This window comes from Asterias amurensis, chromosome 5 (genome assembly GCF_032118995.1).
Source record: "Asterias amurensis chromosome 5, ASM3211899v1".
NCBI classification, from domain to species: domain Eukaryota; kingdom Metazoa; phylum Echinodermata; class Asteroidea; order Forcipulatida; family Asteriidae; genus Asterias; species Asterias amurensis.
In genome coordinates, this window is record NC_092652.1 from 13,931,081 (window position 1) to 13,954,896 (window position 23,816).

The 23,816-nt window shown below is 40.3% G+C and overlaps 1 protein-coding gene across 6 annotated transcripts in view; it reads right to left on the reverse strand.

Moving 5' to 3' along the window:
* The window catches only part of LOC139936943 (uncharacterized), a 212,923-nt gene that overhangs the window by 32,201 nt on the left and 156,906 nt on the right, over positions 1-23,816 (reverse strand). For 4 of the 6 annotated variants that reach the window (XR_011786037.1, XM_071931792.1, XM_071931791.1 and 1 more), the window contains exons 22-24: positions 10,729-10,843; positions 10,340-10,499; positions 5,156-5,232 (exon numbers count right to left, since the gene is read on the reverse strand). Coding sequence is in view for 3 of the 6 variants with exons in the window: in XM_071931792.1 (XP_071787893.1) it covers positions 5,156-5,232; positions 10,340-10,499; positions 10,729-10,843 (352 nt within the window). In the remaining 3 variants the exon portion in view is untranslated. Of the gene's footprint in view, positions 1-2,602; positions 2,675-3,084; positions 3,120-5,155; positions 5,233-10,339; positions 10,500-10,728; positions 10,844-23,816 lie in introns of all 6 variants that reach the window. The other 2 variants (XR_011786039.1, XR_011786038.1) reach the window with 1 other exon arrangement.

Here is a 23,816-nt window from a genome sequence, read left to right on the forward strand (position 1 = left end):
TTGCAAAGACGTATGGATTCATCCACACAACTAGTTCCCCACGGAACCCACAGGCAAATGGGGAAGCCGAGAGAGCAGTTCGCACGATCAAAGGGCTGCTTAAGAAGAACACAGACCCGTACCTTGCCCTTCTGGTGTATTGCTCATCCCCACTTCAAAATGGCCTGTCCCCGAGCGAACTATTGATGGGCAGGAAACTAAAGACAACCCTGCCTATCCTTCCATCAAATCTACATCCGAAAGCTCAACAGGACCAGACGATCAGACAGAAAGAAGAAGCGTAACGCACAAAGCAACAGCACAACTTCAATCTTCGTCACCGTGCTACGACTCTACCAACACTACACTCTGGTGACTCAGTTTGGATCCGAGACCAGAACCGCCAAGGGACTATCCTCGCTAAATCATCCCAGCCATCTTGGCACAGTTCGCCACAATCGATAAGCGCTCGTCACCACACCAGACCACACCCCTCAAACACCCGACCCAGATGCACTTCTGTCTCCAGCCTCTGATGTAACAACGCAGACAGTACTTCCTACTCCAATGCAGCAGTTTCTTCCATCCACTTCTCCAGAGAAACAATCTCCGTCGTTGTCCCCACCACCGAGTACTCCACCACCAGCGGTGATGACGACCCGATCAGGACATTTAGTGAAGCCGCCTAACCGCCTTGATTTATAAACAAAACAAAAAACGTTCCCAAAAAAGCAAATAGCTGCATTAAAAACATTGCAGGCTAAAAAATTGAGTTGGAAAGTTTATGCTCTCTCTGCATAAAAACCATGCAGAATTTTTTGAAGTTGTTATTCCAGTTGTCTTGTTTGCTAAAAATTCTAGTTACTGTTTTGGTTTTTAAAATTATTAAAGTTTAAGCGTTAACATTTGTACATGATTCATGGACTCTAGAGATCTTTTCATGGACACTCTTGGACTTTGTTGAACATTTTTTGGGATTAAAGTACACCAATCTGTACTTGGGGGGAGATGTAGGATAATGCCTCCGCACTATTGTTATAGCGCCCTCAAGTGTTCATATTAAAGCACATGTTAACATGCTCATAAAGGCAGACATCTTGTCTTGAATACTCTCCAGTTATTCCCGAATATTACACGTATCAATGCGCTTTACATTAGTGCCCTGGTCATAGGGCCTATAACATCCCTTTTAATGTTTCTCAGCTCCCTTGGGAGTATACAACCTGGGCAACAGTTTATATCGCTCCAAAGCCTTTTTCATTCACAATATCAACCTCTACCCTCGCAGGTACCCATTTATACCCCTGGGTGAAGAGAAGCAATTATAGTAAAGTATCTTGCTCAAGGACACAAGTGTCACGACCGGGATTTGAACCCACACTCCGGTGACTGCAGCAGAACTTGAATTCGATGCTCTTAACCACCCGTTTAAGAGTAACATGATTTTGGTTTTTATGGCCAATGGGCCTGTAAAGTTCATAGACTTCATTTTAAAGAATGGGAGTTACGTAAAGTTAATAGAATCGTCTGTGATTGGCTGTATTAATATGGGGCCAGTAGTGCTTCTGTTTCATTATGCACCCCTTTGGTAACAATACATTGGAGTCACAGGGTACACCTTTTCACGGGTTCATAAATTTTTGTTGGGAGCAAATGTTATTTGAGTGGGCACTTGCGACTTGAGATATCTGAGGAGAGGACGGTGTGTTTGTCACCCTCGATATTTTAGAGCCAGTTATTGAGAACTGAGCAGTTTCCAGATTAAGTTCTATAGAGGTATATATTGAATGAGCAAATGAGTGCTCCTAGAGCGTCAAGTACGGCATAAATAATATTATGTCAACTGATCATTAAAAGCAGTTTCGTTGGCATACTACTCTAGGCCAGGATCGAAAGAACGACAAAATATGATTACTTACAGCTGTAAGTAATCATATTTTGTTGTGTTTAATAATTTAATTTGAGAAAGTATTTGTTTGATTTAGAAATTGATATCAAGTACATGTAGTTTGGAGTTTGTGTTTAAAGAAGAATTTCCTTTAAAACAACTAAGTGGAGCTTTTATTTTTTAAATATTGTCAAAACGATAAGTGTTCACCGAACAGTCGTAGGCTTATGTTTGAAACTAAGTGAGTAGCATTTTCCAAACATTAAGATGTCGCCCATTGGTATTAGTTTTTGTATATAATATTGCAGAGGAATAAGGTGTTATTATGTGTTCTTTCCAGGGTCCCAATTTTGGAGAGGAAACCCCCAAATTACCCATGAAGGGAGAACCGCACATGGGAGAAGAGAGAGGGAGAGAGGGATGTAGAGAGATGGGAAGGAAGAAATGAAAGAGTTGATATAGACTACAGCGAGACGGGAATGACTTGGTGTTCAGCGGGTGGAGCCTCCTTCTTTCATTCGTAAATGAATTTGTGGACAATGCGTTTGATTTTACCCTGTCTACCAAAGGTTGTGTCCCGTTTTGGCTTATCTCAAATTCCGGGATGTGACAGTTAGGCTGGGAGAAAAATCAACACCAAATACTTTCAGAATTGATAGCAATGGGAATGGAAAATGCAGTGCGCTGTTATTAAAGCAACATACTAATGATTTGAGATTGTTGATTATTACTCACATCCAACCAGTATTTCTGGTTCAGACAAATCTCTGAGTTGCTCACTGTATTCATCTTCCACTTGTTGAATACCTGTTTAACGTTTAAAATGAGAACAAATTAATGGACAACTAAAGATTAAGAACCAAATTTTTAGAGGGCCAACAACAACAACACATTTTAATATATGGCTGTTTGGGTTATTGGAAGCTTTGTGGTTATCTGTCTTACTTAATTAGGTAACAAAACATAAAGATATTTGTTTTGTACACTTACAAAATGGAAGTTCACAGCTTAAATGACATCCAATCCGATAAACAACTACTGTATCTCACTAAAATTGATCATACATGGTTCTTTCTACATATGATCGACCACCCCCATCCTCTCCCTCTCAAAAAAAGAAGAAGAAATAAATGAATAAATAAAATAAAATAAAATACAAATAAATAAAAACTTAAATGAAATGAAAAAATAACGAAATAAGCATTAAGTGTACATACCCTTGCTCGCTTTCTCTCTCTCTGGGTCTCTTCCTCTGGAACCAAGACAAATTCGTTTCATATAATCCACAATTTTGACCGCGCAATCATCACAAAAGTGTGCTTAGCAAATTATAGGCCTATGATGAACTTGTAAATCAGAAGTCGGAGCGTGTGTTGTTTACGAGTCAAACTCATGCTCGCTGTGCCCCGTTCTTTGAAAAAAAGTCAACCAAAATACGTCTGCATTTTTCGCCTTATGAGCATCCACCCAGGATGACACACGATACTGACATTTTGTACCATTTACACTTAACTTTGATGGCCAAATTGTACAATAACAACTCAATCCAGCATTAAAAGTAGAAGGAATATTGCATAAAACGATTGCAGCGTGTGTCGAGTGAACTCCGAACACTGTGACAGTGCATTGTGTACTACAATGTAGTACGTAGTATGTACAGATTACTTCCGCGTCACATGATTTTCGTTGTGTCATGTCAGTGACGTGTTGGGGTCACACGCACTCATTATCTTAATTTGTTTGTTTTCATAATGGGTCAGGAGGCGTTCAAAACAGTGCTGGGTTTGTCGTTTTGTTTGTCATATTTTATTTAGAATCAGTAGGATTTGTTTTATAACATACTTATTCTTCTTTCATTTAACTTTACCGCCATAAACCCGCTTTAAGCACTGTTCACATGCAAACCAATCAGGTGGGGTTTGTACCTACATGTAGGACCTTTGCATTGCCAAAGCAGATGTCTACCACTAGACAACTGAGCTTAAATGCAGAAAATTCAAGCAGCAAATTTCATGGCTAAGCAAGAAATTACAGGGGTACCAATCGCAGCGATGGCAACTGTACGGTGTTCTGGCTGTATAATTATTTTTGCTAAATAAAAGTTTTGCTAAGAACTTTTTGTGCTTTCATAATCTATGAAATTTGGCCTATGATACATTTCGGACACAACATACCACGAAAGATAAATTACATAAGTTTAACATGTTTAATGGTTACAAAAGCTTGAAATTACAATGGTAAGGAGCTTTTGATAACTTGGTTGGTCTTTCCTTAAAGACGAAAATGGCAAATCGTGATCTTTGCTGAAATGTTTTCAATCAATAAGGAAATCGAGTCATATGACTATCAATAGATTTTAACTGTGTAAACAAACAATTCAAATACCCTGATCCAGCTTTTTTTGAAAGATTCGCAAAAAGCTCTGTTTAGTCATAACTCATTACGTCATAGTTGGGAGCTCCAATTTGTATAGCCACTTTGTTGCAGCGTCGAGGTATAACAAAGCAAACTCTCAAACATGATGTCATTGTCATTTTGACGCACGCTGTCAATGGCAGAAGTGTTTTTAGTTTTTCAAAACCTTTCGGTTGGGGCCTGATTTTTAAAGATTTTTTTCTTTCGATAATTGTGAAAAGTTCAGAAGTGTACAAATATCAAAATTAAAGTTAAATGGTAAAAAACACGTTGTAACAAAATCAAATAGCATTCTGTCAAAAACAAATTTGCTTAAAATCAGTGGACACTATTGGTAATTAATCAAACTAATTATTAGCATAAAACCTCACTTGGTAACATGTAATGGGGAGAGGTTGATAGTATAAAACATTGTGAGAACCGGCTCCCTCTGAAGTGAGGGAGTTTTCGAGAAAGAAGTAATTTTCCACGAATTTGATTTCGTGACCTCAGAACTAACTTTTGTGGTCTTGAAATCAAGCATCTGAAAGCACACACCTTCGTGTGACAAGTGTGTTTTTTCATTCATTATTATCTCGCAACTTCGTTGACCAATTGAGCTCAAATTTTCACAGGTTTGTTATTTGATGCATATGTTGAGATACACCAAGTGTGAAGACTGGTCTTTGACAATTATCAATAGTGTCCAGTTCCTTTAGGTACCTGTTTAATATTGCAGTGAAATTTAGAATGAAATTGATGTGATAACAGTGAGGCTATATTACATTGTACATGTATTATCCAACTGCCACTTGAGGTATACCACAGCCCTGTCCCAATTATACGAAGGACCTCCCATACTGGTAAATTTAGAAATTTAAAAATAAAATTTACCTGATGATCTGATGACTGTCCAAGTTTACTTTTAACAACCACTTGTCCTTTACTCTCCCTCTCGATTTGATTATTTCCTAAAACAGAAGACATCAACTATAGTTTCATAGATGTTAAAGGAACATTACAAAATAGGTTCTTGCTAACAAAAAAGTTGCTGGCAGTGTCAGTACTTTATATAATCCACCATACACATAAACTGCAGACAAACCTGAAAAAGTTTGAGATCGATCGGCCATCTAGGTCACGAGAAAATAGTGTGAAAAACCAATTACACATTTTGCATGACATCGATAACAAAAAATTGAATAAAACGCTCACTGAACAGTAAACTGGAAATTAGTTTTATTTATTTATCATCAAATATGACATTTCAAACAGAAATATTTTCAAGGGATGATTTCTACTTTCGTCATCATTAGACCGATTGTGTAAGTTTAAATGTAAATCTGTGACCTAATAGACAATTTTTGTTGCTTACCAATTCTGTAATGTAACTTTTTAAGCAAATGATGTAAATAGATTGTAAAAATGTATATGTGGCAGTTAATTATATCATCGCAATGATGACTTTGCTTTTAGTTAGGTGTTGATAATTAGGTATATAACAGGTATATAGCAGTGTTCGCATTAAACTTCAATGGTTAACTGCTGCAACTTGTTAACTTATCGATATTAAGTCCCAGTGTGAACAGCCGGTAACTTACCTGGGTGGTAACTTACCACCACGGGGCTGTCAAGTTAACAGGCCGATTTGAGTGAGGGTAACTTAACAGTGTTAACTTAAAAGGAAAACGCACCATTCCGGAAACTTAAAAATACTGTCACGACTTCTAACTAAAAGTTCTGCTGATGTTCCAACTTTGGCGTGCAATTCGCGCTGCTCTAACAATTCAGGTTAAAAGCATAGCTGCGTTTCCAATGTGTACGCAGCTGGAGCCCAGGCCAAGGTTTGCGAAAGTGCATGTCGGGTAGAATGTTAGCTATAATTTCTGCCTTCCTTTACAACCACAAGTTGTAGCTTGAGCTCAGAGCTCAGTCCTTGCAAAGAGCTCAGTCCTTGGTCCTTCTCTCTTTCTTCTGTACATAAACCATTTACCTGATGTAATCTTGTCTCAGCTAGCCATGTATGCTGATGATTCAACTCTCTACTACTCTACTCTCCAACTCTTCTAGCACTTCCCGTGGTGGGGTGGGTGCCTCACTCAACAATGATTTAGACAATGCATTGAAGTGGGGAAACAACTCGCTGGTATCATATTTTCCTGCGGATAAGACGCGTAAGACGTAACCTTCAATTCTAAGAAAACTAAACTACTGTCCCTTTCTCACTCTAGAGATGATACATTTCCCTCCATTCATGTGGGTTCGTCGACTTTGCCTGAGGTATCACACTTTCGTTTGCTTGGACTTGACATCTCCAGTAATTCGGGTTGGGAGGTGTATATCTTAGGTATCGCCAAGAGTGGTTCCATGCGAGTAGGTTGTCTGTACCGAGCTCGGAAGTTCTTACCTCCTGAGGCTACTCTATACCTGTACAAGACAACTATACATCCCCTCCTGGAGTACTGTTCCCATATTTGGGCTGGAGTTTCTGCCAGCCTTTTATCTTTACTAGATCAAGTGCAGAAGCGCATTGTTAACCTGGTTTGAGAAGAGTTAAGATCTACACTATAACCCCTTTCTCACCGAAGGTCTGTAGCCAGCCTCTGTCTGCTTAACAGATATTTCCATAGTAAATGTTCCCCCAGTCTATCCAACCTTGTTCCTCCTTCCAGGGTGTTTGATCGTGAGACCAGGCTTTCTGCTTGTTCTCATCCTTATACTGTGGCTGTGCCGAGATGTAGAACAAAGAGCTACTCCAATTTGGAACTCCTTGCCTGCTGCATGTTTCCCTAGTGTGAACCTAGGGGGCTATGAAGTGCTCCTGCCAACAGTTCACCTGGTAAATCTGGTTGAACTGCAGCACCAGGCAAAAGCCCCCATTTCATACTACATGTAGTTGTTTGGTGAGCTAGGATTGAAGCAGCAGCTGGATGAGGGTGTGTAATTCGTACCAGAGTTAGGTACTAGGTGCACCTGTGGTATGGCTGAGTGTGAACCTAGGGGGCTATGAAGTGCTCCCGCCAACGGCTCGTCTGGTAAATCTGGTTGAACTGCAGGACCAGGCAGAAGCCCTCATTTCATACTAGTTGTTTGGTGAGCTAGAATTGAAGCAGCAGCTGGATGAGGGGGTGTAATCCGTACCAGAGTTAGGTACTAGGTGCACCTGTGGTATGGTTGAGTGTGAACCTAGGGGGCTATGAAGTGCTCCCGCCAACAGTTCACCTGGTAAATCTGGTTGAACTGCAGGACCAGGCAGAAGCCCTCATTTCATACTAGTTGTTTGGTGAGCTAGAATTGAAGCAGCAGCTGGATGAGGGGGTGTAACTCGTACCAGAGTTAGGTACTAGGTGCACCTGTGGTATGGCTGAGTGTGAACCTAGGGGGCTATGAAGTGCTCCCGCCAACAGTTCACCTGGTAAATCTGGTTGAACTGCAGGACCAGGCAGAAGCCCTCATTTCATACTAGTTGTTTGGTGAGCTAGAATTGAAGCAGCAGCTGGATGAGGGTGTGTAATTCGTACCAGAGTTCGGTACTAGGTGCACCTGTGGTTTGGCTGAGTGTGAACCTAGGGGGCTATGAAGTGCTCCCGCCAACGGTTCACCTGGTAAATCTGGTTGAACTGCAGCACCAGGCAGAAGCCCCCATTTCATACTACATGTAATTGTTTGGTGAGCTAGGATTGAAGCAGCAGCTGGATGAGGGGGTGTAACTCGTACCAGAGTTAGGTACTAGGTGCACCTGTGGTATGGCTGAGTGTGAACCTAGGGGGCTATGAAGTGCTCCCGCCAACGGCTCACCTTGTAAATCTGGTTGAACTGCAGGACCAGGCAGAAGCCCTCATTTCAAACTAGTTGTTTGGTGAGCTAGAATTGAAGCAGCAGCTGGATGAGGGGGTGTAATCCGTACCAGAGTTCGGTACTAGGTGCACCTGTGGTATGGCTGAGTATGAACCTAGGGGGCTATGAAGTGCTCCCGCCAACGGTTCACCTGGTAAATATGGTTGAACTGCAGGACCAGGCAGAAGCCCCCATTTCATACTACATGTAGTTGTTTGGTGAGCTAGAATTGAAGCAGCAGCTTGATGAGGGGGTGTAATCCGTGCCAGAGTTAGGTACTACAATGTAGGTGCACCTGTGGTATGGCTGAGTGTGAACCTACATGTAGGAGGTTACTAAGTGCTCCCGTCAATGGTTCGCCTGATAAAACTGGTTGAACTGCAGGACCAGGCAGAGACCCCCGCTGCTGGGCAGCAGAGGTAGTATAACTTTGGTAGTATAACTTTGACAATCCACCGAGAAAGAGTACCAGTTGAGGTTGGGTTGAATGGTTGAAGCGTTGAAGAGTTGTGTAGTGTTCCCATGTAGCTCCTTGAGTACCAAATTTTATCTTCTTGGGCTTTGGAGAAGGAAGTCAAGCTCAGGAAAAAATATGTCCGGAGGGGAAAAACCTCATATAAGATTTAAGTTTGAGTTTGGTTCTTTAAAACCAAGATGTCATGTTTGAGCCTGAAACAAACCCCCACCCCAAAGAAGTGTGGGTGGATCTACGAGCGAATACTTACCTGTAGAGTGAATACTACAATTGCATTGTTCCCTATGCTGGTAGGCAAATAGCTAAGAGTTTGACATACAATAGCGCCCTCAAGAGTCCTATGCCCGACGCCCTGTGACATGCGCACCACGTCGGCGTCCTCTTTTTCGTCAAGCATTAAACGCCTAAGTACTCAAGAGTTCGTATAATGGGGAAGGAGGGAGGGTGCTCTACAGGTAAGTATTCGCTCGTAGACCCACCCACATCTCTGTGGGGTGGGGGTCTACTTCACTCTACTTACCTGTAGAGCGAATACTACAATTGCATAGATTCGCACCGAGTAGGCGATGGGTATACGCAAACTATCGTATGTCTACAGGGGCGTAGGATACGAGGCGTGCCTAAGAACCCCAATGGGGGCCCAGAGTTCACCCGCAGGTAAGCGGGAGCCATAGGGCCCGAAGGCGGGCCACGCATAAGAGGACCGCACCGTAATCAACGGGTCGACCCAGACGCGTGGAATCGACTGGGGGGTTGCTTGGGTGCCGACGTAATGTCACCGCCGCAATCCCCCGAGGACTCAGGCTGTCTCAGAGGGATGTAGGTCCCCCCTATGGCGACAAGATTTTTTATAGGAACTCATATAATTATCTCTCTCTAGAGAAACAACTCTACTAACTATCCTGTTTCTACCAGATAACCGCTAAAAATCACTCTAACAAGCTAAAAAGGGCAATCAAACTCACTTGGATTTCGGGACAGAAAACTAGTCACGTCTGATGCCCTTGCCAGCTAAGAGAAAAAGAGGACGCCGACGTGGTGCGCATGTCACAGGGCTCGGGGATAGGACTCTTGAGGGCGCTATTGTATGTAAAACTCTTAGCTATTTGCCTGCCAGCATAGGGAACATAGCAATTGTAGTATTCGCTCTACAGGTAAGTAGAGTGAAGTAGACCCTTAAAATTTGTATTATTCCAAAATCTTTAACATTTTGTTTTATTCCAACAACTTGTAAAAAATAAAAAAAATTCTTCTAAAAATCTTCAACATTATTGGAGAACATAGCTGAAAATCACAAAAAAATTACTGTGAAGTATATATAACTATCTCACTTTGGCTTGCGGGTTCATACCCAAAACAACTCAACTCAATGTACTGAACTTAAAACAAAAACTTTAACAATTCCACTGAACACGGACGGCCGGACGTATACGGTGAACAAGCTCATAACCACTTGTAAAGGCTAAGAGGGTATGGTAATGAGACATTTTAAATTTTTGTCAAGGTTCCTGACCATTAAAAGTAAAAGTTAAACTTTTTTCCGTTAGAGCGGGTGATACTCTTTGAAATACCATTCACTCAAAAAATCTATTTTTTAATGTTTGGGGCAAAAACTCTGACATGGCATCTTTCATGGGATCAACAGTGTTCGAACCAGTCTTGGTTGGTGGCTGGCACTGTTAACAGACCTTGCCTTCGGTTTGGTCTGTTAACAGCGCCAGCCACCAATCCTGTACTGTTACTCCTTAATAAACAAGTTTTCATACCATTAAACAACTTCAGATCTTTGTTGATTTTGATACTGGCTAAAGTGAAGTCATTTTCAACATGTTCTTCTGTATTCCCCCCATCATCACTGTCATCTGCATCATTCTCCTCTGTAACAGTTGCAGAATCTCTTAACTCTTTTTTAATCCATGTTGGAATCTGATAACAGACAAAAATAAATAAAAATTAAACATATCATCTTTTCTAAGACAAAAAAAGGTTTTTAAGAAGAAAAAAACTACAGCACACTCCATAGAAATATTACCTCCCAGAAATTATTAATAAAAAGTACAAGTTGTTTTCAAGAGTTGAATCTACCTTTTTTGCCAATATTGTTTCAATATAAAAATGTAAGATGATAAAAGATTAATTTAAGTTTTAGACTAACCGTTCCCAGTGTGTCAAGCTCTGAAGCTTCAGAGCTTGTATATTCATCACCACCATCACCACTGTTGGCAGAGTGTGGAAAAGAAGACTCAGGGACCTGAAGACCTTGCCCACTCCTTAACAAAAAGAAATCAGATTGTTTTTCAATATGTGATTTTAATATAAAAATAAAAGGGAGCCCAAGTTCAGAGACATAATATGCAAGTTGCATGTGATGGTCTAGTGGTTAAAAGCACCAAATTCAAACTCAGGTGTTTCTGAACATATAGCACCACAGTGGCTTGTAAACCATTACTTGGGTCAATGCAAAAGGAGTTGGTCTCATAATTCAAACAAAGTCTCACGTACCTTGCAGGAACGGACTAAATGTTAAAGTGCCTTGAGCATCACTGAGTGATGGATATGCAAGCTTTAAAAAAGACAGTACTACTATTATTATTAGCTGCAAACAGCTCTTGTTTTTGTATAAGTTTTAATTTTGTAATTTTTTAAATTTTATTTATCTGTATTTTTCAGAACTGAAATTCGTAAGCGCTGTTTTGCAATGTTCCAAATAAGCGATTACAATGAAACTTTCAGGGATATAAAAGGTATTGATGTAATGGTCAGCATATTGAAATGGCAGCATGATGATGTCATCAGATGTCACGTGACGTGGCAACGGGTCAAAGACGGAAGTGCTTTGTAATTCAAAAGTGTATGGAGCTGCTTTCAAGTTGATGCGGATGAACCAGAAGTCAAAGCAGTCTTGTGGAGCATCCCCGATAATAGACAGGTTGCTGACTAAATACTTCAGCTGGAACCGACTTAGAAGAGTAATGGCTTGGTATTGTTTTGCAAATTTAACATCTCTTATTATCAATGCGGTACCCGCTGCGAAAACATAGGATTCGAACTGCCTCTAGCTACCGGGCAACCTCGGTAGTCTAGTAGGTAAGACACTGCTCTAGAATTGCAAGGGTCATGTGATATTTTTTTCACAGGACTCGGGAAAGTACTGAGTATACAGTGCTAACACACATCGGTATATGGTCTTGTTTACAGCGACATGATACATGGCCACAGAGCTCATGCGCACGTTAACGAACAAAGAACAGCTATCGTCCAATCATTTTCCTCCTTTGATCCCATGTAAGGGGGCTTTTAAAGAGACACTGGGGTGGATTTCACAAAGAGTTAGGACCAGTCTTATCTCGAGTTCGGACCAGTTACTCGTCCTTACCTAGGACTATCCATGCAATTTGTATATCTCCTAGGACTAGCTCTTTGTGAAATTGACCCCTGGTCTCAAAGTATCAGTTATGTGATTAGGAGACGGGAACCATCAAAAGCTAAAAGATGGCCCCTGAACATGTCTCGATGTATCGCCGAGAGAAAAGTAACAACATTTTTACAATTTTAGCCGTTAATATTGTTTAAAAAAGGTATTTATTAATGGGAATAATGATCTTGGTTGGTGGCTGGCGCTGTTAACAGACCTCGCCTCTGGCTCGGTCCCTTAACAGGGCCAGCCACCAACCTGGTCATAATACCACCCAGTGAAGTCTGTTAATCCCTAATTAATAATCATTACATTTCAGTATATATTGTATTATAGATCCCTTTAAGTAAGACTTACAACAAATACCCTGTATGCACACACAAATACGGCTTCCCTATATAATCAGTAACACCTGGTTTCCTGTTTAAGTGCCTTGTTTATATTCCTTTTTAGCCATCGCGGGAATGATCCATTTATTTATTCTTTTTTGTGTGTAATTTTTAAGTTTTACTTCTCGCACTTTAAAGACACTGGACACAGAGTATTTTCTCATATAGAATAGAAAATCCTCGTGGATTTTCAGAAATTACAGAAAATACGTAACCTCCGATACCTACAAATGCAGAGTAGCACCGTTAAGCCGCAATATAGGGAGGTAACAGGACATGCAGTGTAGTGCCCAGAGAGTACAAGTCTTAACTCATTATGCCGGAAACAAATGAAAAACACGAGATGTTAAGACATACCAGTATGCTGTGCTTGAGGTGCTCTTAAGAGGTCAAGACGGTACACTTACTGTGTCTCTGGGCTGTTGACTGTGTAGAACTTGTCTGTCCATGCGACCGTCTGACTGCAGCACATCACGCAGGAAGCGGGATGTGCATGTTAAGAGATTTTCCCAGCAGGCATCCTGCACAATCTCTGGAATGGTCGCCCCCTGAAAGAGAGCTAAAGATGTAGTCATGCTCCTTGTTTGGTGAGCTCGAATTGGAACCTGGTTAGCCTCTGGCACATGGTTCTGAGCCTTTGATGCCTTTCGTATCATCTTTGATGTACTCAAGGCTTGCAGAGAGGATCTACCCATAGCAAGCGGAGATGCCATTCGCATCTGTGGTGGCTGAGATTGAATCTGGGCGGATATTCATGCCGTAAACGATTCTTCCTGAGAAGGTAGTAGAATGGGTATTGCCAAAGAGATGACTTTCGCATCTGTGGCGGCCTTTGATGAACCCGAGATGCTTTTCACGCTGTTCGCGGTTCGCCTGGCAGAGCTGACGCTGGCTGGTTTTCATATGCTTTACTTGGAGAACCATTCATTGACCCAAGTGGAGCTTGCAGAGAGGGTCTAACTATAGCCAGCAAAGATGCCATTCACATCTGTGGTGGCTGAGATTGAACCTGGGCGGATATTCATGCCGTAAACGGTTCATCCCAAGTTGGTAGAATAGACCAGCTGGTTCAGAGGGAGACTTTGAGAAGAGAGTTTTGAGAAGAGATTTGAATTTTGTGAAAAAAAGACAAGATCGAAGATTAAATGGTAGAGAGTTCCAGATGCGTGGCGCAGCTGAAGAAAAGACATGCCACCCCATGAGTGTCGAAACTTGGGTTTAAATTAGTGTTACGATCCAAAAAACTCCAAACTATCCGTGAATATAAATCACTCAAAAAGCCTGAATTTCCTCAGATGCAACAAAGAAATCAAACAAGGTGACACTGATGTATAAGAACACAGAAACAAAGCGATTTAATGATAAAACTATCAACCACTTCAGTTACCGATTCGGTTTAACAAATATACAATGATTGATTAAATCAAATGTACATTAACAAATGGTTCTTATACAAAATAAGTATCTTACGGGCTAATACGTCGACAGCAACAGAAGATACGGTGAGGAACACAAACACTGGCTTTAAACGATCAGCTCCAGGGGCGATAAATAAGTTCTTTGCCGATGTGACTATGAGCTATCACGGGGTAAACTCACTCCGATAAAATGTCCAGAAGAAGACGAAACAACAACGGGTACACAATCTGACACCCGCCACAAAATATGGGGAAAAGGCCCCAAAATACCGAACTGTAGACTAAGTTCGAAAATGTCCTTTCCGGAATCTAAATACGCTCTTTAACTGCACTCGGTCAAACGCGAACTCTATCACAAGCTCCTTCAACGAGTTGTATCACAATCACAGAAGTCGTAGCTTCCACCAGTCTTGCGTAATGTGTCCTCTCGAAAATTTCTCACAGCCCGTATTTAAAGGATTTGTGTGTGGTTTTCTAGAAAGTACTACACTAGATTATTCTAGATCCTTCATAACAGATAAGCGCCGCCCACAGTAGGTCAACGGACTTACACAAATAAAATGATTGACAGCGTGTGCACATGCATTACGCAGGGTCTCATAACATTAGGAGAAGCATGGAACTTGATCGAAGATTCCTTGATGGAGTGTAAACATGAAGCAGTTCAGAAATATAGGTGGGAGCCTTGCCATAAAAAGCTTTGTGGACAATGAGCATCAGCTTGAAGATGATTCATTGATAGATAGGGAGCCAGTGTAGGTAGTTGTTTCAGAATGGGGGTGATAGAACAGGATTTTCTAGACAGTGTCACAATGCGGGTAGCTGTATTTTGGAGCCGTTGAAGTTGGGAAATCTGGATGTTAGGAAGGCTGTAGAGAAGAGCATTGCCGTTGTCAAGACGAGAAGTAACAAATGCATGAATGACCTTTTCAGTGGCACTTTGGTCCAAGTACTTGCGAATCTTACCTATATTCCTGATGTGAATGTGATGATAGACGAACAATGTTTTTGATGTGTGGTTGAAGTGTCATCGATGAATCAAAAATAACCCCTAAGTTCTGAGCTTTCAGCGAGGGAGCTATCCGAGCATCACCGATGGAAATGTATGGCACTGAAACCTTATTTAACTGTTGACGTGACCCAAATAGAAGGAACTCTGTCTTATCATCATTTAACTTCAGGAAGTTTTGTTGTGTCCAACGTCGAGTCTCATGGATGCATTTCTCAAGTCTTGCAATGGATGCATTGGCGTTTCTTGAGAAGATTTAAACGTGATGTATAGCCGAGTGTCGTCTGCACACATGGTAAAAACGGACCCCTGTGGCACAGAGGAGTTTAAATCAACAGGTTCGGATATCGCGGTGCCAATAAATACATGATGAGTTCTATTGTAGAGATACTTGTAGAGATACGATTTACACCATGCTAGGGCCTTGTCCTCTATGCCAAGGTGATTCTTGAGCCGAGAGAGAAGGATGTTGTATAAACCACGACCAAAATAAAATAAAAACATGAAAAAACTAACCTTAAAACACGGAAGTGAAGTACGCAAACCTGCCGCGTTACCGGTGATTTTTTATCTCACACTATCAGTCCTGAATTTTACCTTTTTTTTTCCATCAACAACCCTTTTCAAGAATTTGCGATTTGATGATCGGTTGTGTTGACCATGTTTTGTGAACTTCTTTGGCAACAAAATCTCTGTGAATCAAAGATCGGTCGACAATGCACACCGAGAAATAGTTGAACTTTGCCCTGCATCCCATCGCCCTCTGTTGACAAAAGTTGTTCACGTTTGATTAGACTGGGCAGCCGCTCTACTCGATCCTCCGAAGTCTAGCCAAGATTGTATGAATGGAACTATCAACGGCCAATCATCAAACGGCCAATCACAGCATGCGTACACACAAAGGGGCAGTGCTTGTTTGCGGTCCTCTTTGTGGCGATGTGCAGTGACAGGCGGGCGGTACATCAGTCAGTTTTGTATAGCTGCCACAATGTGGGAGTTGCGTCGTAATTAAAGTGGAAATGTGTTGAAGTTTACACTATTGATCGTAATTGAAATGATCTATTATAGGATAGCATTCTTTTTGTAAGCTGGCAGCACCCCCTTTGCGGGACCACATTATTGTTTGTGTTGGATAATTATTGAAGAAAGTTACAACTAAAAATACGTTTATCATTGTGATACTGAAAAAATCCAATAACAATTTTAAAAATTGACAAAACCAAAACCAAACAGTCCTTTCAGGGCTTACACAACACAAAAGAGAGTATTGGCTATGACTGTTGTTTCTGTTTACAATGTATATCGTAACATTTTTTAAACATGTAAACAGTTCCTAACAAAATTCCTTTTTACAATATAAAAGAAATAAATAACAAAGTTTTTCCCTCATCTTATTGTATAGCGGTAGTAATGAAACAAAATGCGCTACCTTATTGTTTGCGTAATCACAAGGACAGGGGATTCACTTTTATTAAACATTGGAGTAGACGGGAAATAAGGTTGAAATGGGTCTTTCAATAAGGGAATTAAAGAAAAGTGGTTGGCCTGTGTTTCTCCCTCACTTTTATTGTAGTCCCACAACGAGGATCCACAACAGATATTGCAACGACGAACGGACGGACGTAGCGTGTGTGTCATCACACAGGCAGGTTTTTGTTAAACATTATTTAAAATATTTTACAAACGATCTTTCTTTTAAAAAATGCCGTTTTTTCTCTTAAATATTTATACGTCGGCAAACAAGCCGCCCGGAGAATAAACCGCAGTTCAATTTTTTTCAAAATCAACGTAGAAACCGCGGTTTATAATCCGAAAATTACAGTATATACTTGCGCAATAGTCAAAATGGAACCACAGGTCACCTAATAAATGCAGTTCTATCAAAACGCACCACATATAAAATGAGAATACTACGAATTATAATATCAGATTTAAAAAGTAACGACAGCGCCTGAATGAAATCTGCTCTTTATGAATGAAATCTGCTCTTTTTTTACACAAAAAAATGTCATACAGTTGTAATAAATTAAAGACAAAACCAGCACTTCAACCTCTCCCTCCCTACCAATATTTTTTCGAATGCAAAATCAAGTTAAAAAACATAGAAGTAACCGATTTCGTAAATTGCTATGTAAACTGCTGTACAATGTACAAAAACAGAACTTTTGGTAGTATAAAGCAGATTTGCTTTATTTTGCATTTAAATAAAAACATATAAAATATAACCACTAAAAAACCCAACAACAATCAGATGGAGCATTTAAAATGAACCAAAAACAACAAGTAGTTCAACCCTACTCGTTCAGTTATAACAGGAGTAAGTAAACAAATTATCTGGTATAAAAAACAAATAAAAAAGAAAATGGAATAGATTATCTATGAGGATGAACCTTCTTCCGGTGGTCATCCTTGTCTTTCTTACTTGTAAATACATATTTACAACCAGCTTCACACCTTCCCAGGTTCTTGTCCTGGAACAAAGGCATGTGTTCACAGGGCCAAAGGCATGTGTTCACAGGGCAAGTCCCTGGGTTGGTGCAAAGCTTCAAGAAATGTCAAGAAATGACCAGGATGACTGGAAGAAGGTTTCGTGGTTGGGAAATTCCGTACACACTGCAGCATCTCATCATTTACAGGTGAATTGGACACGCATTGTTGACATGCTGGATTGGTGCATTTAGCAAACAAGACCATGCCAATGCGCCAATCCATATGTCGCATGACAAATTAAAATTAGTCATACACTGAGCGGACCTCTCGCAACCTTGTAGCTGATGACGCACTGCAGCATGTACCTGTCCAAAATCTTTGAATGGTCCTTCATCTGACCCACTTGGTATGGCAGACAAAGCAATGCGTTTATCGGCATATTTAGTGTTCTCCCAGTAGTGGTTAATACGGGCCATATCGTTTTCGAAAACAGTTTTCTCTTTGGCAACACGTTCATCAGCACTCAATTGTCTCTGCTGGCAAGGTGGGAGTTCGCCAGGCAGATTGGCAGGGATTTTTTATATTTTTTAATATTTCTATTATTGGTTTATTAAAAGACATTCAAACATCGCAGCTACAAGCTGAATTGAGTTTAAAATACAGAGATTCATTAAAATTCGAAATGTTTAAAAATTACAAAAAACATTAAGAATTACAATTTGTTTTTATACATTAAAGGGCAAACTGGCTAGTGCCAGTAACAAATTAGATAAAACAAAAAATTGCACAGCAAGTCACATTAAAGGAACAAGGCGAAGGGTTGGGGACAAAAGGCAAGCCAGCTGAGTGAACAAAAATCAATTGTTGAGTGCTTGGACAAGGGATGGAATGCAACTATTTTTGTAACGACCAGTTCTACATTTTGGGGGGGCACATTTTGTTGGCATTCCGCAAGTTGTTGTTTTTGTTTGGTGGGAGCCAGTGCCTGTAATTTTCAGATTCAAACAAGGTCTTACCAAAATTTACAAATAAATTGCTCAGTCTATCAGTGATTGTAGGTAAACTGAACAATTGGCATATTTCCACATATGAAGTTGGTGTATTTGGCTGACCAGCCAGAATGATACGAAAAGCCCTTTTTTGTAACCTTTCAAGGGTTATGAGTTGTGTTTTAGTAAGTCCAGAGTACCAGACAGGACAGGCGTATTCGATAGTGGGTCGGACATACATAACATACAGTTAACAGATCCTTGACAGAAATAAAACAACGTTTAAGCTGGCGTAAAGAGAACAGTCAACTGTTAAAATTACCACACATGTTGTTCACTTGGGAATCCCACTTCAAATTACTCTGTACATAAATACCCAACAATTTCAAACAATCAGTTTGATTAATTTGAGAATCTAAAATGTCAAAAGTGGGTGGATCAGGTTGGTTACGTTGAAAACTGATATTCATGTACTGGCATTTGGCGGGATTAAGTTTCATTTTATTCAGATCAGTCCATTGATTTAGGTCATTAAGCACATTTTGCATGTTGGAGCTCTCGTTAGGATTAGAGAGGGTCTGACTTAAAGTCAGGTCATCGACATATTTGTAATGTTTGACCGCTGGAAGATCAGGAACAAAATCATTGATCATGACTAAAAAGGCAATGGGCCCAATTTCTGTTCCTTGGGGAACTCCAGATGCAATCTCTCCCAATCAGAAATATCACCCTTACAATGTATATCTAACAGCCTGAAGACGATCTGATAAAAATCCACATAGCCAAGGAATTAAGGAAGTTCTGACCCCAAGCTTAATAAATTTATTAAAAACTAAGTTGTGGTCAACTCTATCAAATGCCTTACTAAAATCAGTGGCTATCAACACAGCAAAATTATTTGGTTTATCAAGAACACAATGTATATCGTCCAGGAGTTTGACCAAACAGTGGGATGTAAATGTAGAGGATCCTTTCAAAGAACCAAATTGAAATTTGTCAATGAAAGACTGTATGTCATTAAGGATCCATTCCACAACAAACTCTTCGAACACCTTAGAGAAAATACAAGTGAGTAAGATGGGGCGCAGAGTATCAATGGTTGGATGATTAGTCTTAGGGATCGGTACAACAAAAGCCTTTTTCCAATTTTCAGGAACTACACCTTCACAAAGAGAACAATTAAAAATATTGGCCAAAGGAAAACATAACTCATAGGCAAACTCTTTAATTATGCGTGGTGGAAGGCAGTCTGGCCCTCCAGATTTACCTAACTTGACCTTTTTCAGCTTGTTAAAAACCATTTGAGGTGTTACAGTGGGGACTGATGATGCAGACGGTAAGTAAGCAGGTAAATTATCGAGATCTAGAGTAGGAATATCAACAGCAATGGAGGTAAATTGTTTGTTTATTTTGTTAGCAATCTCTACCAGGTAGAGTAACACCTTGCTTACACTTAACACCTGTCATTTTCTTAATTTGTTTGTGCCACTGCCTAGGGTTACTAATGCTAAGCTTTGAAACACTAGAGCTGAAAAATGCAGACCTGGCGAACTTGATAAGTCTAATGATCTTATTACGAAGTAATTTCCAAAGATTTAATTTACCACAGTTAAAAGCCCTTTGTCCTTTAACAATAAGAGTTTTAATCTCAGGAGTCATCCACGGCTTATCACTGTTATGAATAGTGATAGTACGAGTAGGAAAGTACTTATCCAAGGCTTTCTGCAGAGATTGGTAAAATTCTTTTACTTTAGTACTCGTTGTTGGGGCTGCAATAACATCATTCCAGTCGAAACTTGTGATCCACTGTCCAAACTGACGTTTATCCGAATCTCTGAGCGGTCGAACAGTCCGGCGTTGGATGGCATTAGACTTGTGAGAGTAGTTAAAATGAAGCCACAGGACTGTGCTATGGTCACTCAAACCGATGGGTGAAGTTATCTGGGGAACATTGTAGTGACTCTTTAAATTAGTTAGGATTTTGTCGAGAATGGCTTGTCCTCTTGTAGGAGCATTAACAACCTGGACCAAGCCAGTTAACCGACTGATGGTATCAGTGTCGAGTTTGTTAAAGTCACCAAGGATGGCTATACCAGACGATGGGTATTTTATTTGAAGCGTGTCCAGTGTTGTAACAAGGTGTTCAATAAGTAAGTCATCGTATGGTGATGATGGTGGGTGATAGAGTACGGCAACTAAAAGCCCAGAAACTGTTCTTGGTAGACGTGGGGGTCGCGCCCAAATCCATTGGACTTCAAGTTCATCCGGTACGTTAATGATCTGCAGATTTATTGTTTGTATACTCTCCCGTACATAGAGGGCAACAACCCCTCCTCTCTTGTGTTTCCTTGGTCTGCTATACAAGTTAAAGCCAGGGATGTCAAAATGGCTAGTGTCAATGTTAGCTGGAAACCAGGTTTCGGAGACTGCTGCAATGTCTATTTTATTAATATTCAGGATCGTTGACAAGTGATCTGGCGTTTAAAAGGGTAAATGATGGAAGTGTAAGGGATCGGCTTGCCGTTGACTTCTGGTTTACAGTTTTAACAGAAATGAGATTGTTGAGGTCCGTTGTAGAAGGCAGGACGATATAACCCAAGGCCGTTGTGTTCTACATGGTGAAATAATAACGTCTATTCTTTGTGTGAAGGCATATTGGTGCTTCACTCCACCACGCTTACCACGTTTAGTCCGTTTTTTCTTGCTCTTGCAGAGGTTCAAAGACTTCAAAGTGTTCCACACGTTGCTTGGTAGTTTACTTAACTCATCGTCCGGGCTTGGTCTCAGGCTTAAGATATCTGAACGTGAATATTTAATTTAAATGTTTCAGTAAGAGCATGTAAAAGCGACCAGGATCCCGACTTTCAATTATTGCATTTGAATGTTAGTTTTTGTATAAACCTTACCTAGATTCGGTCTGTGTGTCTCCAAGTCTGGAACCGCCTGAAAAAGGTGAGCCTTGATTTGAGGAATCGTAGACCCACAAATTCCTGTGTCTTCGATACGCCTTCGATGGGCCTTGAAACCGTTGTTGTCCACGAAGTTTCGAGCTGAATCGACACCGGTTGGAAAAATTCCCTTCACCGATGGGCGGCCTTGCTTTCTGTCGCTTGTTTTAGGAGGCCGTTTTGCTACAGATTTCTGTTTTTGGGGACTTTTCTGCAAATGGCTTATATCTACCTTTAGATGATTCTGGAAAAGGTGCTCAAAATTTTCAATTCTTTTAAGAGCCATGATGTGGAAGCAGCAATGCATGGGGGCACTTTCAGTGGGGGCACTTTCAGTGGGGGAAATTTCAGTGGGGGCACTTGATTAGCAACGAATACCCTTAGCAACAGACCATTGCACGCATTGTGATCATCCTTCTGTATTAAAGAAATCGCTGCGGGTGGCAAATACCTTTGTGATTTGCTTTAAGCACTTTAAAAGCGTCCAATAGTACATGTAGGTCAATCAAACTAACGCCATAATAAGCTTTGTCTACGTCTAATAAGGATAACTTTCCATTTAAACTCTGCATATTTTTGTAAGTCTTCACTTTGCTCGCAAGATTCTTCAATTTAACATCGTCGTCATGTCAAAAACTGTCTGCATCGAATGGCTTGCGTCCAAGTGGTTAGGTGTGCAGGAAGAGGTGCCAGTTGGCCGTGTGAAAACCAAAGGACCGTTTGACATCGGACAGGAGATCAAGGTCTTACGACTTACAAGTCCGAAGTTTTCAAGGCAAAAGTAGTGAACATCAATGGAGGTAAGTTGTATTATAAATACTATTATCTTCATTAACAACCAGTAACAACCTTAACCTACACTGAAACTTCCAAATCCCTAAAAAGAGACCGCCATTGAAACTCTCTTGTCAACTTTCCATTTTTCAGGTGAATCAACAAATTTTATCTCATTTGAACCATTTTGTTTGACGTTAAATATAACAATTTTCAACTGAAAGCAATAAGTTGCCTGAAACAGAAATTAAGACAGCAGACCTATTTTTCCGAAATTGTGGGTCTAAATCAAAAAACTGAAAATCCAAATTATTATTATTATTATTTTTTTTTTGCGTTTTTGTCCCCTATTTGCTGCACTTAATAACTTTTTTTGATCAAAATTTTATGAGAGAGCAGAACCTCAAACTAAAAACTGTTGAGTAAGTTTAATGTGCTAACTGCAAGTTTTATCTCTGATTAAACAACAAAGTTTTTGGGGTTAAGTTTAAGTTTTAATCGAATGTAAATCCTCAAATGAATATTGGAGACTACCACTTTAAGAAGGAATGGACGTTTGACTTTCGTTCATAAACAATGTTTTTAATTATGGTTATTGGTTTTTTTTAAAGGACAAAAGCGAAGCCTTGATGAGAGCAGCGATGAGAGCGACGAGGACATTCCACTGAACGAGCTGAGGAAAAAGCGAGTAGCACTTGGTTCTCCTGATCCAACTGTGGTGGACTTTGTTCCCCCATCATCTCCGCCTGCTGCCCCAAGCCATCCAACTACGCCTGCCTCAAGCCGCTCGACTCTGCCTGCCTCCAGCCGTCCTACATCCTCCACCGGCCCAGCTCCGCCTGCCTCCATCCACCAGTCCTGTCAAACAGAACAAGTTGGCGAATGCTGTGCTAGAATACAATGTAGCCCGTCAAAACAGAGATATGCTCTCAGTTTTGCTCATGGAGGTTCAAAGCTACGGGAGCAGTGGGGGTTAAAGGCGGCTGGGAAAGGAGTCCCAAACTACGTCGAGGTCGATGGTGGAGCAGATGGGGAAATCTTAATCGGACATCCGGACATAGCCGTCTATGTGATGTCTAAAACTATATATTTTAGACATTTTTGAGAAGGTCGACAATCCGAAGGACTTCGTCTTGAAGTTGGTGTCCGCCTGTTGACGGAAGACGAACTCGCCATCCACAACTACCATGGTAGTGAGATCTGAGCAAGGGACAGGAAGTTCAAAAAATGGTGCTAAAAAGAAATCCTACTCTTCAGGCCATAGCGGCCCAAGCAGATATACAGTGGCCGGTTGCAATGGCACGGGACAGTTACACTAAACCACTGAAGGATGCATTGAACGACAAGTGCCGAAAATTAGCTACGAAGCTAGGCCTTTAAGTATTACTATTTGTATTTATATATTTATATTTATTTGTATTTATTAGTATTTCATTATTATTATAACTAAATTGTTGTTGTATAATAAACTTGATAGTCAATTGATATACTCTTTTCCTTTTTTTATTTTATTTTAAGTTTTTTAATTTATAATTAATTATTTATTTTAATGCAAATCTAACTTAACTAAGCTTTTTTTACATAAATAACTTTATGAAAACTACTTAAATGGCCTTCATCAAATTCTATTTATTTATTTAAACTGTCTGATATTTTGGTATCAATTTTTTAAAATTTTATTTGCATCTACTTAGTTTTGGAATGTTTGAACTTACGTGACGTTTGGCAGCAAATAAACTCTCAAACTAAGTTATAAATCTACTCTATTGTTCATATTTAGCACTCATTTTATGTTCAAAGGTCAATCGTAATAATTATCAAGTTAGGAACACAAGTTTTATTTTATTTGGCCATTTATTTGCGTATTTTTT